The 20854-nt window shown below is 42.4% G+C and overlaps 1 protein-coding gene across 2 annotated transcripts in view; it reads right to left on the reverse strand.

Annotated features, from left to right (window-relative positions):
• Nucleotides 1-20854, reverse strand: part of LOC129824820 (acyl-CoA:lysophosphatidylglycerol acyltransferase 1-like) — an 81145-nt gene that overhangs the window by 45304 nt on the left and 14987 nt on the right. For both annotated transcript variants that reach the window (XM_055884322.1, XM_055884323.1), the window contains exon 3: nt 2109-2227. In XM_055884322.1, the coding sequence (XP_055740297.1) occupies nt 2109-2227 (119 nt within the window). The remainder of the gene's footprint in view (nt 1-2108; nt 2228-20854) is intronic.

The raw sequence follows: 20854 nt of genomic DNA on the forward strand, positions 1-20854 counted from the left end.
TGCACCTCAGCCACGCTCAAGGTCCTAAACGATATCATAAATAGCATTGATAAAAGACAATACTGTGCAGCGGTATTCATCGACCTGGCCAAGGCTTTCGACTCTGTCAATCACCACATTCTCATCGGCAGACTCAACAGCCTTGGTTTCTGACATGATTGCCTCGCCTGGTTCACCAACTACTTCTCCGTCCGATAGAGTTCAGTGTGTAAAATCGGAGGGCCTGTTGTCCGGACCTCTGGCAGTCTATGGGAGTGCCACAGGGTTCAATTCTCGGGCGACTCTTTTCTCTGTATACGTTAATGGTGTCGCTCTTGCTGCTGGTGATTCTCTGATCCACTTCTAAGCAGACGACACCATTCTGTATACTTCTGGCCCTTCTTTGGACACTGTAACAAACCTCCAGACGAGATTCAATGCCATACAACTCTCCTTCCGTGGCCTCCAACTGCTCTTAAATACAAGTAAAACTAAATGTACGCTCTTCAACCGATCGCTGCCCGCACCTGCCTGCCCGTCCAGCATCACTACTCTGAACAGTTCTGACTTAGAATATGTGGACAACTACAAATACCTAGGTGTCTGGTTAGACTGTAAACTCTCTTTCCAGACTCACATTTAGCATTTCCAATCCAAAATTAAATCTAGAATCAGCTTCCTATTTCGCAACAAAGCATCCTTTGCTCATGCTGCCAAACATACCCTCGTAAAACTGACTATCCTACCGATTCTTGACTTCGGCGATGTCATTTACAAAATAGCCCCCAACACTCTACGCAGCAAATTGGATGCAGTCTATCACAGTGCCATCCATTTTGTCACCAAAGCCCCATATACTACCCACCACTGTGACCTGTATGCTCTCGTTGGCTGGCCCTCGCTACATATTCGTCGCCAAACCCACTGGCTCCAGGTCATCTATAAGTCTTTGCTAGGTAAAGCCTCGCCTTAGCTCACTGGTCACCATAGCAGCACCCACCCGTAGCACGCGCTCCAGCAGGTATATTTGACGGGTCACCCCCAAAGCCAACTCCTACTTTGGCTGCCTTTCCTTCCAGTTCTCTGCCGCCAATGACTAGAACTAACTGCAAAAATCACTGAAGCTGGAGACGCATATCTCACTCACTTTAAGCATCAGCTGTCACAGAGCAGCTTACAGATCATTGCACTTGTACATAGCCCATCTGTAATTAGCCCACCCAACTACCTCATCCCCATATTTATTTTGCTCCTTTGCACTCCAGTATCTCTACTTGCACATCTATCACTCGTGTTTAATTGCTACATTGTCATTATTTCACCACTATGGCCTATTTATTGCCTTACCTCCCTAATCTTACTTCATTTGCACACACTGTATATAGACTTTTCTATTGTGTTATTGACTGTACGTTTGTTTACTCCATGTGTAACTCTGATTTCCTTTCAAATAAGACAATTACATTGATGGAAGCTCATCTACACCCTAGAAAAAAATCCTCCAGCTAGTGTGTGGATACTAGATAGTCAGTTGGTCCTGCAGCTACAATGGCTAGCTAGTCATTCCAGAAACATCATTCATCTGATACTCAAAGTCAGTGGCTCAGCATACCTTCATTGAAGAAATAGGATGAAAGAACATAACTGCTTTAATAAACATTCCAAACCACACACATCCATCAGTTCTCCTTGAGCAGGATATTAAACATGTCACAACCAGACCATGAAACTAGAAATCCCCAGACACCCAATCACATTTCAGATCTTAATCAAGTGCCCGAGTGGGTTGAATGAGTTCAATTCATTTCAGTACCAGTCAATTCAAGACATTTTGTTTAATTTGTTTAAAGAAATAGGCCTACCTCTTAAATAAAAAATGTTCCTCCCTGAATTCACTTGAATTGATTTGTAGTCTAGGACAGAGGTTTTCAAACCTCTCCTCGGTGACCCCAAGCCATGTATTTGAACTATTTTTGAGCTAGAATGCATGATTGAACTTGTCAAATAATTATCAAGCCCTTGATTGGGTAAAATCAGTGAGCTAGTTCAGGGCTACAATAAATTGGAAAAGAGGTTTCAAAACACTGTTCTAGGAGGCTACATTTGCCAACTTTGGAGGAGTCTCTTACCGTGCCCTTGTCCTGCAAGCACATCATGAGGGTGCACACGTCCCCTGTGGCTTGGTGGTTGACGATGACCATGGCTTCCTCTTCAGAAAGGGGCCTTACGTCGTCGCCCCACTCCATCACTGGACAAGACAACACAAGTGGAGTTAGTGGACACATCCTATGCCATTTGAGCAGACGCTTTTGTCCAAAGAGACTTAGTCATGCATGCATGCAGTTTTACATATAGGTGGCCCCAGGAATCGAACCCACAATCCTGGCCTTGCTCCCTCAACTGAGCCATTCAAGACCACAGTGATTGTGCACTAATTATCTCAAAATTCCTAGCTAGGCCATCATCATATCAAAATCTATTTTTATTGGTCACATACTCATATTTAGCAGATGTTATTGCAGGTGTAACGAAATGCTTGTCTCTAGCTCCAACAGTGCAGTAGTATCTAACAATTCACAACAATACACTCAAATCTAAAAGTAAAATAATGGAATTAAGAAATATATACATATTAGATTGAGCAATGTCAGAGTGGCATTGACTAAAATACAGTGGAATAGAATACAGTATATATATATATATATAGTATTCTATTCTACTGTATTTATTTATATATATATATATATATATATATATATATATATAGTATTCTATTCTACTGTATTTATATATATATATATATATATATATATATATATATATATATATATATATATATATATATATATATATATATATACATACTGTATTTTAGTCGATGCCACTCCGAGCAATGTGGATCTAATTTGTATATATCTATAGTATTCTATTCAACTGTATTTTAGTCGATGCCACTCCGACATTGCTCGATCTAATATATATGTGTATATATATATATGTATGTGTATATATGAGATGAATAAAGCAGTATGTAAACTTTATTAAAGTGGCCGTAAACATGATTAAACATCAACTTCTAACGGCAAATTACAACTTGTAGGCCTACATTTTGGAACAAGTTGTCTTCTCAAGGTGGGAAAAGTTCTCATGAAAGTGGACTATGTGTATTTACATGATCCGAAAATAGCTATTCCTTGTTAGTAACTGGACCCTAAAAACGACTCTTGACATATTCTATACTGGCCTTGAAGAGAAAGTGTCACCTTAAAATAAGCCATTAAGCCACATGCCTTAAAACACCACGCAACTTTGGTTTCAAAATGGACATGGGCTAGTCATTAGATTCTCAGCTCATTAAAGCAGATCTCATGGGCTCCATTCGGCTGATTTACATTGGCACCCCCTATTCAATAGATGGCCAAACACACTCCTTCAGTAACCGTGCCGCCCGTAGCGCCCTATTGACACTAAACATAGGAGTCGCCACAAAGGAGGAAACCAACTATATGCTAACATGGAGGGGGGGGGGGGGGGGGGCGACGACGATAACGGGCCTCCCACATAACAAATGGACGAGCTTCTTTAGTAATTTAACTCACTTTGACGACAGTGCGTATTTAACAGTAGAGCTACGCCGCTGGAGACCTGGAGAGACTGTTGGTGTTTCACTATAGAGCTAAAGCCAGAGTTGGACAAATGAATGGAAGATTGTAAGTGGAATCGCCATGGTTCTGGGAGAGTCTTGCTGACTCATTCCACATTTCCAACGAGGATTTACACAAGTGTTCTACCCAAAAGGCTCAGACTTTGCAGTTTCCATCTCCGCGGGGCGGCACCCATGTCTCACTTGGCCATGGATCCAGCGGACCTCAAAAAGTTCTACAGCTGGGCTGTACTCACCACCCTCTGTAGCACCTTACGGTCGGGTGCCTTGCAGATGCCGTACCAAGCGGTGATGGAGCCACTCAAGATGCTATCAATGGTGCAGCTGTAAAACGTGGTGCAGCTGTAGAACTTGCCGTACCAAGCGGTGATGCAGCCAGTCAAGATGCTCTCAACGGTGCAGCTGTAGAACTGTCAATAGGGCACTACGGTTTAGGATCCAATTGCTTTCCTATCTTGTGTCATGGTTGTGAGTTCTTTCTCGTAAGAGCACAACATAGAGGGGTTATTGCCCTCTCAGGCACGCTGTGGCTTTGTTTAACAAGGAAAAACATTTTTTTGGATCACGTGTGTGTGTGTTGGGGTATAAGTAAGTATGAGTGTATGGGTAGAGTCCAGTGTGTGTGCATGACAACTAGCTAATCAAATGGCTACCCGGACTATCGGCATTGACCCTTTTTTGCACTAACTCTCCTGCACTGACTATGCACATACACTGGACTCTACCCACACACTCACACACTACATACGCCCACACACACACTGCATACTGACGCCACACACCACTGCTACGGTCTTCCTTGCCACGATACCTCGGAGTATCGTGATACTGATATTGTGACACCCTACTTAACTACCTCAATTACCTAGCACCCCTGCACATCAACTCAGTACTGGAAATCCCTCTATATAGTCATGTTATTTTTTACTCGTTATTGTTATTCACTGTGTATTTATTCCTCGTGTCACTATTTCAATTTTATTCTTTAACTCTGCATTGTTGGAAAAGGACCCATGAGTAAGCATTTCACTGTTAGTCTACACCTGTTGTTTACAAAGCATGTAGAAAATAAAATTTGATTTTGATCTGGTCTGACTTGGAGCCAAGGCTAGAACATTGGTACTTTTCAAATCAAATCAAACTTTATTTGTCACATGCGCCAAATATAAATGGTGTAGACCATACAGTGAAATGCTTTCTTATAAGCCATTAACCAGCAATGCAGTTCAAGAAAAATAGTTAAGAAAATATTTACCAAATAAACTAACGGTAAAAAATAAATGTAACACAAAATAACAATAACGAGGGGGTACAGGTACCGAGTCTTTGTGCAGGTTAGTCCGGATGGCCATTTGATTAATTGTTCAGCAGTCTCATGGCTTGGGGGTAGAAGCTGTTGAGGAGAGCTTTGGTCCTTGACTGCTTGCCGTGCAGTAGCAGAGGGAACAGTCTTTGACTTGGGTGACTGGAGTCGTGACAATTTTTTGTGCATTCCTATTATATAGGTCCTGGATGGCAGGAAGCTTGGCCCCAGTGATGTACTGGGCCGTACGCACTACCCCCTGTAGCGCCCCATTGAGACCGCGTCAGATGCCGATCAGTTGCCATACCAGGTGGTGATACAACCGGTCAGGATGCTCTCGATGGTTCAGCTGTATAACTTTTTGAGAATCTGGGGACCCATGCCAAATCTTTTCAGTCTCCTGAGGGGAAAAAGGTTTTTATCATGCCCTCTTCACGACTGTCTTGGTGTGTTTGGACCAGGGGTTGGCAATTCCAGTCCTCGAGGGCCTGGTTTTGCATTTAGAACGTTATTTCCGGTCACAACTTGTAGACTTGTTTACGTGCTGCTGTGCGTTTTGTTGCCAACCTTACTTTTCTACCTGCCAACTTTCCGTTTTTTTACTTTTGAATTACAGTTAAAAATTGTATTTTCCCCCCTTGCTTGACTTTTTTCATTCCATTTTTTTCCACCCCAGCCATTTTATCTGGGCGTGTTTCATCAGGACCTCCACCAGCCGAAGCTGAGTAGTAACATTAACATGATGCCTTCTAATTGCAGTCGCTGTACTCATAATATACAGGAGAACGATCGCCTTACGGCGAGGATAGCTGTGCTGCAAGCCCAGCTTCAGACGCAATCGTTAGGCAAGGGTAATTTAAGTGTAGGAAAGTATGAAACAGCGTCTGTGCCACCAGTAAGTACAGATAGTAGTATAAATCCCCTCGCACAGTCCCCGCAGCCAGACAATTTTCTCATGGCTTCTGGAGGGAAATGCTGTAGGAATGCTCAACCGGTGTCGCTCATTCAGCCGACAGAAACTTTCTCCCCATTAAGCAGCGGGTCGGAGTCAGAGGCCGAGCCATCTCTGGTCTCTACTCCTCCCGTTAAAGGGTCTGAGACGCCGAAGCCTCCCACCATTAGCTCTGACAAATTGAAAACCCTAGTCATTGGCGACTCCATTACCCGCAGTATTAGACTTAAAACGAATCACCCAGCGATCATACACTGTTTACCAGGGGGCAGGGCTACCAACGTTAAGGCTAATCTGAAGATGGTGCTGGCTAAAGCTAAAACTGGCGAGTGTAGAGAGTATAGGTATATTGTTATCCACGTCGACACCAACGATGTTAGGATGAAACAGTCAGAGGTCACCAAGCGCAACATAGCTTCAGCGTGTAAATCAGCTAGAAAGATGTGTCGGCATCGAGTAATTGTCTCCGGCCCCCTCCCAGTTAGGGCGAGTGATGAGCTCTACAGCAGAGTCTCACAACTCAATCGCTGGTTGAAAACTGTTTTCTGCCCCTCCCAAAAGATAGAATTTGTAGATAATTGTCCCTCTTTCTGGGACTCACCCACAAACAGGACCAAGCTTGGCAGGTTAAGGAGTGACGGACTCCATCCTAGCTGGAGGGGTGCGCTCATCTTATCTACGAACATAGACAGGGCTCTAACTCTCCTAGCTCCACAATGAGATAGGGTGCAGGCCAGGCAGCAGGCTGTTAGCCAGCTTAGTGGAGTCTGCCACTAGCATAGTCAGTGTAGTCAGCTCAGCTATCCCCATTGAGACTGTATCTGTGCCTCGACCTAGGTTGGGCAAAACTAAACATGGCGGTGTTTGACTTAGCAATCTCACTGGAATAAAGACTTCCTCCATTCCTGCCATTACTGAAAGAGATTGTGATACCTCACATCTCAAAATAGGGCTACTTAATGTAAGATCCCTCCCTTCCAATGAACTAATCACTGATCATAATCTTGATATGATTGGCCTGACAAACATGGCTTAAGCCTGACGAATTTACTGTGTTAAATGAGGCCTCACCTCCTGGTTACACTAGTGACCATATCCCCCGCACATCCCGCAAAGGTGGAGGTGTTGCTAACATTTACGACAGCAAATTAAAATACTTAATTTTTTTAAGACTTTCGTTTTTTGAGCTTCTAGTCATGAACTCTATGCAGCCTACTCAATCACTTTTTATAGCTACTGTTTACAGGCCTTCTGGGCCATATACAGCGTTCCTCACAGAGTTCCCTGAATTCCTATCCGACCTTGTAGTCATGGCAGATAATATTCACATTTTTGGTGACTTTAATATTTACATGGAAAAGTCAACAGACCCACTCCAAAAGGCTTTCGGAGCCATCATCGACTCAGTGGGTTTTGTCCAACATGTCTCTGGACCTACTCACTGTCACAGTCATACTCTGGACCTAGTTTTGTCCCATGGAATAAAAGCTGTGGATCTTAATAATTTTCCTCATAATCCTAGACTATTGGACCACCATTTTATTACCTTTGCAATCGCAACTAATAATCAGCTCAGACCCCAACCAAGGAACATCTAAAGTTGTGCTATAAATTCTCGGACGACCCAAAGATTCCTAGATGCTCTTCCAGACTCCCTCCACCTACCCAAGGACGTCAGAGTACAAAAATAAGTTAACCACCTAACTGAGGAACTTAATTTAACCTTGCGCAATACCCTAGATGCAGTCGCACCGCTAAAAACAAAGAAAAACATGTGTAATAAGAAACTAGCTCCCTGGGATACAGAAAATAGCTGAGTTCTGAAGCAAGCTTCCAGAAAATTGGATTGGAAATGGCGCTACACCAAACTGGAAGTCTCCCGACTAGCTTGGAAAGACAGTACCGTGCAGTACCGAAGAGCCCTCACTGCTGCTCGATCATCCTACTTTTCCAACTTAATCGAGGAAAATAAGAACAATCCAAAATTTCTTTTTGATACTGTCGCAAAGCTAACTAAAAAGCAGCATTCCCCAAGAGAGGATGGCTTTCACTTCAGCAGTGATAAATTAGTGAACTTCTTTGAGGAAAAGATCATGATCATTAGAAAGCAAATTACGGACTCCTCTTTAAATCTGCGTATTCCTCCAAAGCTCAGTTGTCCTGAGTCTGCACAACTTCGCCAGGACCTAGGATCAAGGGAGACACTCAAGTGTTTCATGTACTAAATCTCTTGACACAATGATGAAAATAATCATGGCCTCAACCTTCAAGCTGCATACTGGACCCTATTCCAACTAAACTACTGACAAAGCTGCTTAATGTGCTTGGCCCTCCTATGTTGAACATAATAAACAGCTCTATCCACTGGATGTGTACCAAACTCACTAAAAGTGGCAGTAATAAAGCATCTTGAAAAAGCCAAACCTTGACCCAGAAAATATAAAAAACTGTCAGCCTATATCCAATCTTGCATTCCTCTCAAAAATGTTAGAAAAAGCTGTTGCGCTGCAACTTACTGCCTTCCTGAAGACAAACAATGTATACCAAATGCTTCAGTCTGGTTTTAGACCCCATCATAGCACTGAGACTGCACTTGTGAAGGTGGTAAATGACCTTTTAATGGGGTCAGACCAAGGCTCTGCATCTGTCCTCATGCTCCTAGACCTTAGTGCTGCTTTTGATACCATCGATCACTACATTCTTTTGGAGAGATTGGAAACCCAAATTGGTCTACACGGACAAGTTCTGGCCTGGTTTAGATCTTATCTGTCGGAAAGATATCAGTTTGTCTCTGTGGATGGTTTGTCCTCTGACAAATCAACTGTAAATTTCGTTGTTCCTGAAGGCTCCGTTTTAAACCACTATTGTTTTCACTATATATTTTACCTCTTGGTGATGTCATTCGAAAGCATAATGTTAACTTTCACTGCTATGCGGATGACACACATCTGTACATTTCAATGAAACATGGTGAAGCCCCAAAATTGCCCTCCCTGGAAGCCTGTGTTTCAGACATAAGGAAGTGGATGGCGGTAAATGTTCTACTTTTAAACTCGGACAAAACAGAGATGCTTGTTCTAGGTCCCAAGAAACAAAGAGATCTTCTGTTGAATCTGACAATTAATCTTGATGGTTGTACACTCGTCTCAAATAAAACTGAAGGACCTCGGCGTTACTCTGGACCCTGATCTCTCATTTGACGAACATATCAAGACTGTTTCAAGGACAGATTATTTCCATCTACGTAGCATTGCAAAAAGCAGAAACTCTGTTAAAAAAAAATTAAGCAGAAAAATTGATCCATGCTTTTGTTACTTCTAGGTTAGACTACTGCAATGCTCTACTTTCCGGCTACCCGGATAAAGCACTAAATAAACTTCAGTTAGTGCTAAACACGGCTGCTAGAATCTTGACTAGAACCAAAAAAATGTATCATATTACTCCAGTGCTAGCCTCTCTACACTGGCTTCCTGTTAAGGCAAGGGCTGATTTCAAGGTTTTACTGCTAACCTACAAAGCATTACATGGGCTTGCTCCTACCAATCTTTGCAATTTGGTCCTGCCGTACATACCTACACGTACGCTACAGTCACAAGACGCAGGCCTCCTTACTGTCCCTAGAAGTTCTAAGCAAACAGCTGGAGGCAGGGCTTTCTCCTATAGAGCTTCATTTTTATGGAATGGTCTGCCTACCCATGTAAGAGACGCAGACTCGGTCTCAACTTTTAAGTCTTTACTGAAGACTCATCTCTTCAGTAGGTCCTATGATTGAGTGTAGTCTGGCCCAGGAGTGTCAAGGTGAACGGAAAGGCACTGGAGCAACTAACTAACTTGCCTGGCCGGTTCCCCTTTCTCCACTGGGATTCTCTGCCTCTAACCCTATTACAGGGGCTGAGTTTCTGGGTTTCTGTACAGCACTTTGTGACATCAGCTGATATAAGAAGGGCTTCATAAATACATTTGATTTATTTGATTGATTGCCACAGTTTGTCCCAGCCCCAGCTAACACACCTGCCTCCAATAATCACCTAATCATGATCTTCAGTTTGGAATTCAATTTGATTAAATCAGCTGTGTTTGCTAGGTATGGAGAAAAAGTTGACACCAATCAGGCCCTCGAGGACTTGAGTTGCCCACCCCTGGTTTGGACCATGATAGTTTGTTGGTGATGTGGACAAGCTCGACTCACTCCATTACAGCCCTGTCAATGTTAATGGGGGCCTTTTCGGACCGCCTTTTCTTGTAGTCCATGATCAGCTCCTTTGTCTTGCTCACATTGAGAGGTTGTTGTCCTGGCACCACACTGTTGTCCTGGCACCAGATTGCGTCATCTGTGGATCTGTTGGGTATGCGAATTGGAGTGGGTCTAGGGTATCTGGGATGATGCTGTTGATGTGAACCATGACCAGACTTTCAAAGCACTTCATGGATATCGACGTGAGTGCTACGGGTCAGTAATAATTTAGCCAGGTTAACTTTGCTTCCTTGGGCACAGGGACTATGGTGGTCTGCTTGAAACATGTAGGCATTACAGATTCGGTCAGGGAGAGGTTAAAATGTCAGTGAATACACTTGCCAGTTGGTCCGCGCATGCCTTGAGTAAACGCCCTGGTAATCCGTCTGGCCCCATGGCTTTGTGAATGTTGACCTGTTTAAAGGTCTTGCTCACATCGGCTACCGAGAATGTTTTCACACAGTCATCCAGAACAGCTGGTGCTCTCGTGCATGCTTCAGTGTTGCTTGCCTCGAAGTGAGCATAAAAGGCATTTAGCTTGTCTGGTAGGCTCGCTTCACCGGGCAGCTCGCGGCTGGGTATCCCTTTGTAGTCAGTAATAGTTTAAGCCATGCAACATCCGACAAGCGTCAGAGGCGGTGTAGTAGGATTCAATCTTAATTCTGTATTGACGCTTTGTCTGTTTGATGGTTCACCTGAGGGCAAAGCAGGATTTCTTATAAGTGTCCGGATTAGTGTCCTGCTCCTTGAAAGCGGCAGCTTTAGCCTAGTGGGGCAGCAGGTAGCCTAGTGGCTCGATCATTGGGCCAGTAACCGAAAGGTTGCTGGATCGAATCCCCGAGCTGACAAGGTAAAAATCTGTCATTCTGCCCCTGAACAAGGCGGTTAACCCACTGTTTCCCGGTAGGCTGTCATCGTAAATAAGAATTTGTTCTTAACTTTTTAGGGATAGGGGGCAGCATTTTCACTTTGGATGAATCGCGTGCCCATAGTGAACTGCCCCCTACTCTGTCCCAGATGCTAATATATGCATATTATTATTACTATTGGATAGAAAACACTCTGAAGTTTCTAAAACTGTTTGAATTATGTCTGTGAGTATAACAGAACTCATATGGCAGGCAAACTTCCAAACAGGAAGTGGAAATTCTGGGGCTGCTTGATGTTAAACTCATCGTCTATTCACATCCCAGTAAGATATGGATCTGTTCGCACTTCCTACGCCTTCCAATTGATGTCAACAGTCAGTAGAACGTGGAATGAAGCCTCTAGTGTGATGTGGGGCCGGATGGCAGCTATTTGAGTCAGTGGTCTGGCAGAATGCTAGTTCCTGGTCACGCGCACTAGTCATGATATGGCCATGCGTTCCGTTAGTCTGTAGACAAAAACTAATTCTCCGGTTGGAACGTTATTGGATATATGATAACATCCTGAAGATTGATTCTCTACTTAATTTGACCAGTTTATTCGACCTGGAATATAACTTTTTGAAGTTTGTCCGAGTTTGTGAACTAAACGTGCTAGCAAAAGTAGCTAATTGGACACTAGTAAATGTACATTATCGAACAAAACAACGATTTATTGTGGAACTAGGATTCCTGGCACTGCATTCTGATGAAAGATCTTCAAAGGTAAGGGAATATTTATGATGTAATTTCGTATTTCTGTTGACTCCAACATGGCAGAGAAATGTTGTGTATTTCTGAGCGCCGTCTCAGATTACTGCATGGTATGCTTTTTCCTAAAGTTGAAAAGAAATCTGACACAGCGGTTGCATTAAGAACAAGTGTATCTTTAATTATATGTAAAACATGTATCTTTCAAAGTTTATGATGAGTATTTCTGTTATTTGACGTGGCTCTCTAATTACTCCGGATATTTTGGAGGCATTTCTGAACATGGCGCCAATGTAAACCGAGATTTGTGGATATAAATATGCACATTATCGAACAAAACATAAATGTATTGTGTAACATGATGTCCTATGAGTGTCATCTGATGAAGATTATCAAAGGTTAGTGATTAATTTTCTCTATTTCTGCTTTTGTGACTATCTTTGGCTGGGAAAAATGGCTGTGTGTTTTTTGGATTTGGTGGTGATCTAACATAAATATATGTTGTGTTTTCGCTGTAAAACATTTTAAAAATCGGACACGATGGGTAGATTAACAAGATGTTTATCTTTCATTTGCTGTATTGGACTTGTTAATGTGTGAAAGTTACATATAAAAAAATATATTTTTCAATTTCGCGCGCTGCCTTTTCAGCGGAATGTTATGGGTGTTCCGCTAGCGGAATCCCTGTGCTAGAAAGGTTAACTTGCCTAGTTAAATAATGGTTAAATAAAATAATTTAAAATAGCCTTTAGCTTGATGCATGGCTTCTGTTTTGGATATGTACGTACGGTCACTGTGGGGACGACATCGTCAGCTGGCATTTACATAAATGGCTAACTTAACTACTCACAAAGCAACAGTTTTGAATGATGCAGAGGTAATTGATTCTGCTCACCACACGTCTTATACGTCACTGATGGCAACACTAGAGCTTACATTAACACAAAATACTGGCGACACCCTGGTGTTTGGGTAAGTCTCAATCAATGTTCCCTCTAAGCTGGTGCGCAGTAGCCCTGAGACTGCCTCGCAGAGCGCAGAAGAAATATCAGCCTGAGAGAAGCACGAGACTGAACTTCACTCAAGTTTCCCTGTTAGTTAACACTATCAAGGTTTCCCTTTACTGTAGCAATTGTGATCAAATCAACATAATATTTGCCACTTCAATGCAACATACCGAAACAAAAAACTATGCAATACATTTTTTCGTGTGCACAACGCATAGTAGTAGGATTCTATTTACACGACTCAGCCTGTATTCTACACAGACCATTCGGCATAACCAATCAGAGCTGCAGTCGGCCTATATGCAAATAGACCATTGCCATATATATGTATATACATATGGATCTGTGCCATTTACTTTGAACTGGACTGTGTTTACAGCTGTGGTCATGAGTACATGCTCTTGTTTTGAGATCAAAGCAAGAGCTGCATGTAGCCACATGTGCAGATTTTGTTCATTTCATTTGCTAGGTAGTGAGTTATTTGCCAAGATATAGATAACTTGTAGTCAGCAATAGGGGATTGATTGTTTCCTACAAGAGCACAAAACATGTACATTTCTAGACATCTTTGAAAAGCGAGTCAGAACCTTTTTTTTGTCTTAAAAAGGGGCAGTGTTGTATGAATAAGCTAAGTATAGGGTAGCATAATTTGTCTGATTATCTGTATTAATGGAATTAATAATGAATTGTTTTTTGTAGAGTGGTTTCTTGCATCAAACACAACATTTAAAGTCACCTTGTCTGAAGGACAATTAATGTCAAGCCTGGAAAGTCTCATGGAATGTAGGCCTACATTGAACACCACACATTGGTGGCTACTGTAGGCTGAACGATGGTAGGCCCCTCTGGTAAGCTTACATTATGATCAAATATCCACAGTAGCCTACTTGGCCACTGTTAAAACTAGTGATGCACTGATATGACATTTTTGCCCGATACCGATATGAAATTTTCCTTGACAGAAAAACCCGATACCAATAACCGATATTAAATTTTTTTTGTGGCCTTTAAAGCATTCTAATACAGTTAAATAGTTAAACACACACATAGTTTACAATTGGCTCATTCATCCCCCTCCTCTCCCCTGTAACTATTCCCCAGGTCGTTGCTGCAAATGAGAACGTGTTCTCAGTCAACTTACCTGGTAAAATAACGGTAAAATAACGGTAAAATAAAAATAGACGCACCGGTCTAAGGCACTGCATCTCAGTGCAAGAGGCATTACTACAGTCCCTGGTTCGAATCCAGGCTGTATCACATCCGGCCGTGATTGGGATGGTGGCGCACAATTGGCCCAGCGTCGTCCGGGTCGTCATTGTAAATAAGAATTTGTTTTTAACTGACTTGCCTAGTTAAATAAAGGTTACACACACACAGACCAAAAAGTTATTTTGTTGGCATTTACGTATGTCCCCATTACCAGTAAAACATAATCAAAACCTATTTCTTTCACTTACTTGCGGTGCTGTTTCATTGTTAATTTGTTCTTGGATCTTTGCGTGTCCCCCACCCCAAAAAACCAACACTATTTTACATGTCAAATAATCTTGTTGACCAATCAGGATCTGAGTAGGACTGCACGTCACATAATAATTTAACGCGTTCATTAGTTTTTTATGTAGTTATTACACAATCACTCGTATTTCATGTCACAACTATTCATCGATACGTAGGCTATGATGCTGGTAAAGTTGTCAAGCGCACCTACATTGATGATCATAAAAAAAAGCTAGCTAGCTCATGGATGCAAACAATGTTCTTCCCCAAAAACATAGCAAAATGACAGTAGCTATAGTTAGCTAGCTGACTATATAGCTAGGTGTCATAATCTAAAAATAACCCTAATTTATAAGACAGTTCTTATTTGATTAATGGTGGTCGGACCCATCTATCTGAAGCTAGCTACAGTAAGGATTAATCACAATAGTGGAATTTTCAGATAGCCTTCAAAATAAAATTATGGCATAATTATACTATTTGTATTCATTTGCATCACTGTCAATGACAATTTTATTTTGAAGGCAAACAGCAAATCCCACTATTGTGCCTAATCCTTATTGTGGCTAGCTACACAACACATAACCCGGTCCGGTCGAGCAACACTAGCCAGATGACTGCTAGCTGGCTGCTTATAACGTTAGCTTTGGGCAACAGGGTTAAGTAGCTGGCTTTCATGAACTGAAGTTCAATTTCAATAGGCGAACAACAGGTGGCAACCTAGCTAATACTAACTCACAAGGAATCATAAATCATTGCTAAGAAGAATGAAAATGACTCCAGTTTCTACTGGTCATTGTTTTCAGGATGGTTGTATTGGTGCTAGCTAGGTACCAAGCTAAAGCTAGCTACCCCAGAAGTTGCGGTCAAACAAATGATGCTTTATTACCAACGCAGCATTGTAAACACATCGTTCGTGTCCGGGGTTTGCTTGTTTGCAGACTTTTTATACAGCTTTGACAGTGCTGCTGTATCTTTTTGACATGCAAAGACCCAAACGGCGTTCCATAGAATTCATGTCGTGAAGCTAATAGCAGTGACGCTATTACCGTGTAACTCTGGTAGAGCAACATCTGAAAAATAGCGCACTTGGTAGTGTGTACCTGTGCTCGACCAGTCGGCAAAAGCCAACATCACCCACGATAGAACGGTTGATTGTCAAGGGCAATAAATTCCATCTTGGCTTTAATGTATTTCGCCTTTTGAGCTTAAATTTTCTTACTCTTTCGAATAACTGCTCGACTTGTTGACTGCTCGCTCCACACAGCAGACATTGTGTGGGCTAGGTTAGGAATGCTGTGTTGCATGTGTAGCACAGAATTTTAGGTGGCGTCATTACGTCATTTACCTATGTTATATTAGGTATGCACGGTAGCTTTGACATCGGTTTTTAACATCTGCGTTAAACTAGACATTGGCCGATACCGATACCTCAGTGCTCCCAGTAAACGCACTGGAAGTTGCACATCATTTTTTACAATGTTCAAGTTTGCGCTCAGCAGACCTGAAATTTGCTCAGTTAGAGGGAACATTGGTCTCAATGGAAAAGCATTGTAATGGGCCTGATGCTAATGCTAGCAGGCTCAGAGGCATCTAGTGAGCATTTCCTGTCCTCTGAGAAGGCTAGGCTGGTGGAGAGTGCGGAGTTGGAGTCTCATTTTCAAGGGATTACTGGCAAAATGAGTACCAAGAAGTGGATTATACTACTGGGAATTGACGATGAAACAAAATGTGGCTTAGAAATGGCATGTATGGTAAAAAAAAAGGGAGAGAAAAAAATAAACAATTCACTGGGTTAACATTGTTGTGCAAATTGATTGAAGTTATTTTGTTGAACGTGTGTCCACACAATGTGAAAATGTGCCTATGACTTTTGTGGCATCAAAGAGTATAAAACTCTGTAGTGGCATAGCCTAGTACACATGAAGTCTGTAGAGTCATTGAGATCTCAACCCTTTCAGTCTTCACGATAACAGACAAAAATATTTGGCCAGTGGTAAGAGCTCTCTTTAGGCCGTTGCTAGGAGATATGACATCAGATGTACAGTATATCCTGCAGTTCTGCGGAAACCTTTCATCGATCGTTTGTGGGTATTTATCATTTTGAGAGAATGGAACATTCTTATTGCTCAAGTTAGCACAGTCCTCAAATTACATGCTTGAGTTACACAATTAAAAAAGGGCACAAGTGATAGCTCTCTCCTAAAACGAATCGGAGAAAATGGTGTGTTTATCAGGTGTCAAATCAATAGATTCTTGGCAGATTACAAATTAGATATTAACATAAAGACAACAGCTAGGGACTATAGGATATACACAGACATGTAATCCAACCCTACGACTGTTTAAAAGGACATGATGTATTGCTTAGGCCTATATCTAACCATTACAGCTTGACCATAAAGACAAAGAGAGGATGAGAGTTGCGAGTCATGTCCTGTACATCTGGCAACACATTCAAAGGCTGTTTTCATGGAAGGAATAATGATAGCAAAAAACTAACCAACCATCATCTAACAACAAAGCAGCCCATATGCTGAGTTTAGTCCGTACACAGAAAACTGTACTAGCCCATCCATCAAAATTCATGACAACTTCAGGCAAACATGCTTCATCCCTTTCAGATACAATGCAAATCTGGTTCACAAAAATATAATTAGTCATCTAAAATTAACCTACTGAGAAATGGGAATGAGCTGATCGTGGACTACAGGAAAAGGCGGGCCGAATAGGCCCGCATTAACATTGACGGGGCAGTAGTGGAGCGGGTTGAGAGTTAAGTTCCTTGGTGTCCACATCACCAACGAACTATCATGGTCCAAACATACCAAGACAGTCGTGAAGAGGGCACGACAAAACCTTATCCCCCACAGGAGACTGAAAAGATTTGTCATGGGTACCCAGAATCTCAAAAGGTTCTACAGCTGTACCATCGAGAGCATCCTGCCCGGTTGCATCACTGCCTGGTATAGCAACTGATCGGCATCTGATCATGGTGCTACAAGGGGTAGTGCGAACGGCCCAGTACATCACTGGGGCCAAGCTTTCTGCCATCCAGGACCTATATAATAGGCGGTCAGAGCAAAGCCCATAAAATTGTCAGAAACTCCAGTCACCCGACACTGTTCTCTCTGCTACTGCATGGCAAGCGGTACCACAGCGCCAAATCTAGGACCAAAAGGCTCCTCCACAGCTTCTACCCCCAAGCCATTTGACTGTTTAACAATTCATAAAAAAATAGCCACCGGACAATTTACATTAACGTCTGATTTTATTTGATCTGACAATTGGCCAGCAAAGCTGAAACAGTGTGAGAATGATTGGACACCCATACAAAGAGAAAATGGTTTGGCTTGCTACTTCGTCAACCACGGTGAACTTCGACGATAAAGTGCTTGGCCGAGACAAAGGCCTCTGTTCAACGTGGATTCTGTGGAGACGCTTCACTCCTCATATAGTTTCTCAAGTAAGATCATTTTGTTGGGGGGGGGGGGGATTAGCGCTTTGAGTGCCCATGACACAGCAAGGTCAGGACCCATTGCCTAAAGAGGTGCTGCAATGCATCAGAAAACGAGCCTCTTGGATACAGGCATGATTAGGAGCCATTGTTATTCACCAGGGAATGGGGGCCCTTGAGATTTAATGAGTGGTGGAGCTACACAACGTGCAACAGTGCTCAATTACATGGCCAAGGGAGCAGCACATCTCAGATGTCAAATGAACAAACTTGATTGTAAGCTTCTGTGCTGGTAGTTAGGCCTACATTCAGTGCCTTGAGAAAGTATTCACACCCCTCGACTTTTCCACATTTTGTTATGTTACAAGGTGGGATTAAAATGGATTTGCCCCAAACATTACACTTTGTATTAAGGACATATAGTTCATTTTTTCGCAGTTTTCATTTAGTGCCTAATTTCAAACAGGATGCATGTTTTGTAGTATTTTTTATTCTGTACAGGCTTCTTCTTTCCACTCTGGTCAATTAGGTTAGTATTGAGGAGTAACTACAATGTTGTTCTCCTATCCCAGCCATTCAACTCTGTAACTGTTTTAAAGTCACCATTGGCCTCTGAAATCAATGAGTGGTTTCCTTACTCTCAGACAACTGAGTTAGAAAGGACACCTGTATCTTTGTAGTGACTGGGTGTATTGATTGATTCACCATCTAAACTGTAATTATTTACTTCACCATGCTCAAAAGGGATATTCAATATCTGCTTTTAAAAAATGTGTTTACCCATCTACCGACAGGTGCCATTCTTTGTGAGGCATCGGCAAAACCTACCTGGTCTTTCAAGGGGTGTGAATAATTTCTGAAGGCATTGTTATCCTTTTCCGTTGGTGTATTTTCATATTCAAATATATAGTACATACAACCGTTCCATTGTACAGAACTGGACAGGTGAGCGTCAACATCTTGTCAATCAACTTCAGCCCAATAAGAATCAGGTTTATTTATCCAGTATCATGCAAACATCTAACAGAAATGGTCTGAATCAGTTCAAGAAAAAATGAAAACAACTCATTCACCAGATCTATCATGGCCTCCATTAGCCCCCACCTCAGGAAAGTCATTCTAATCCCTATTAGAATAGGAATCAAGAGCAAACATAACAATATGAAACATCTTCACACTTCGGGACCCAAAGGCCCAGAGGGGTTGATGAATGTCACACAGCCTAAGCAGCCATACCTCCATCAGTGAGCACTGACATCCTCCATTGTTTGGAGTGGGAGGAGTGAGTGAGAATCTACAACAGGGCTGTCATGTATCATTCATCAGGGAAATTGTCTGTGAGAAATGGCACAGTAAACCGGCAGCAGGACAGTGGAGCGTAAGGTAAAGTTTCTAATTAGACAGCGGCTAAACGGTCTTCCTCTGAACTTGTCGCCCCTTCCCTCCCTCCCTCCGGCTCTTTATCAGAGAGAGCGGAAATTTGGCAAGAGACTCGAAAATCTTCTCCAGTGTATTAACACGGGAACATGCTTGTCCTCGCTCAGAAAAGCTACAGTACAAGAGCGAAGGCAGAAGAGGTATCATGATGCCATTTCCTGTGACTCACTTCCTGTGTCTGGGTATTAAGAAGTTTGCAGTTGGTAAGAGTTAGAAATAGCCCATGACAAAAAAAAAAAAAAACTGGAAAAATCAATGACTCCTTTCACTTCTATAACTGCTCGATGCCCTTTTTCATAAAGCAATCATTTTTTAAATCAGCAAAATTGTATTCATTAACATGGGGGCTATCACAGACCAAATTTGTACAAAGTAGTGTGAGTGAATGTTCAAAGTTGCAGGGCAGGGCAATGCAGCCAACTATTGGGATGAATGAATAGGACTAGAGACAAAAATCCGGTCAGGATCACCACGTCCTGCTACAGATTAAATCCTGCCAATTGTCATCGTCACAGGCAAACCCAGGCAGGGTTAATGTAAAACCCAAGTTTCTAAATGGGTTTCAAATTCAATCTAATTTAGGCTACTAGGCCCCGATTCCAACCCGAGTTAAGTATGCATAAATGTATTATTATTCCCTTTAATGCACTTCTCTCTATGCGTATTCTGACCGTGAACTTAAGCATGAGAACAGCAGGCTATTGACCTGCTATTCATTTGGGGAGGAGAACAAATAAATTAAGGTGTGGCGCAGGTTTGTCTACAGATAAGTCAAAGTCCTTAATTCCACCACCTTTGCGGGCAAGGAAAACATTAAGGTCTAACAAACCTACCCGTTCCAAGTGGAAAAATCCCCCCCCCCTCCAAAATAGAAATACCATTCTACATGCACCATAATTTACAACTTGATAAGAGCTATTCATAAGAGATAGGTAAAATGAGTAATCCGTTTGGATCAGGGAATTGTAAATAAACTCAGCAAAAAAAGAAAACGTCCTCTCACTGTCAACTGCGTTTATTTTCAGCAAAATTAACAAGTGTAAATATTTGTATAAACATAAGATTAGAGGGGGGGGGGGTCAAAATCAAAAGTAACAGTCAATGCAGCTGGTGGCCACACCAGATACTAAGTATTGCAGTGCATCTCCTCCTCATGGACTGCACCAGATTTGCCAGTTTTTGCTGTGAGATGTTACCCCATTCTTCCAAGGCACCTGCAAGTTCTTGGACATTTCTGGGGGGAATGGCCGATGCCCTCACCCTCCGATCCAACAGGTCGCAGACGTGCTCAATGGGATTGAGATCCAGGCTCTTCGCTGCCAAAGACAGAACACTGACCTTCTTGTCTTGCATGAAATCACAACACAGAACGAGCAGTATGGCTGGTGGCATTGTCATGCTGGAGGGTCATGTCAGGATAAACCTGCAGGAAGGCTACCACATGAGGGAGAAGGATGTCTTCTGTAACGCATAGCGTTGAGATTGCCTGCAATGACAACAAGCCCAGTCCGATGATGCTGTGACACACTGCCCCAGACCATTACAGACCCTCCACCTCCAAATCGATCCCACTCCAGAGTACAGTAGGGTGACCAGACATCCCCGTTTTCCGGGGACAGTCCCCGTTTATAGTGGCCTGTCCCCGGAAATGTCCCCGTTATTAACTATGCGTTAAAAACAGACTGCAAAGTGAAATAATATTTTACAT

The sequence above is a fragment of the Salvelinus fontinalis genome, chromosome 27, assembly GCF_029448725.1.
Source record: "Salvelinus fontinalis isolate EN_2023a chromosome 27, ASM2944872v1, whole genome shotgun sequence".
NCBI classification, from domain to species: domain Eukaryota; kingdom Metazoa; phylum Chordata; class Actinopteri; order Salmoniformes; family Salmonidae; genus Salvelinus; species Salvelinus fontinalis.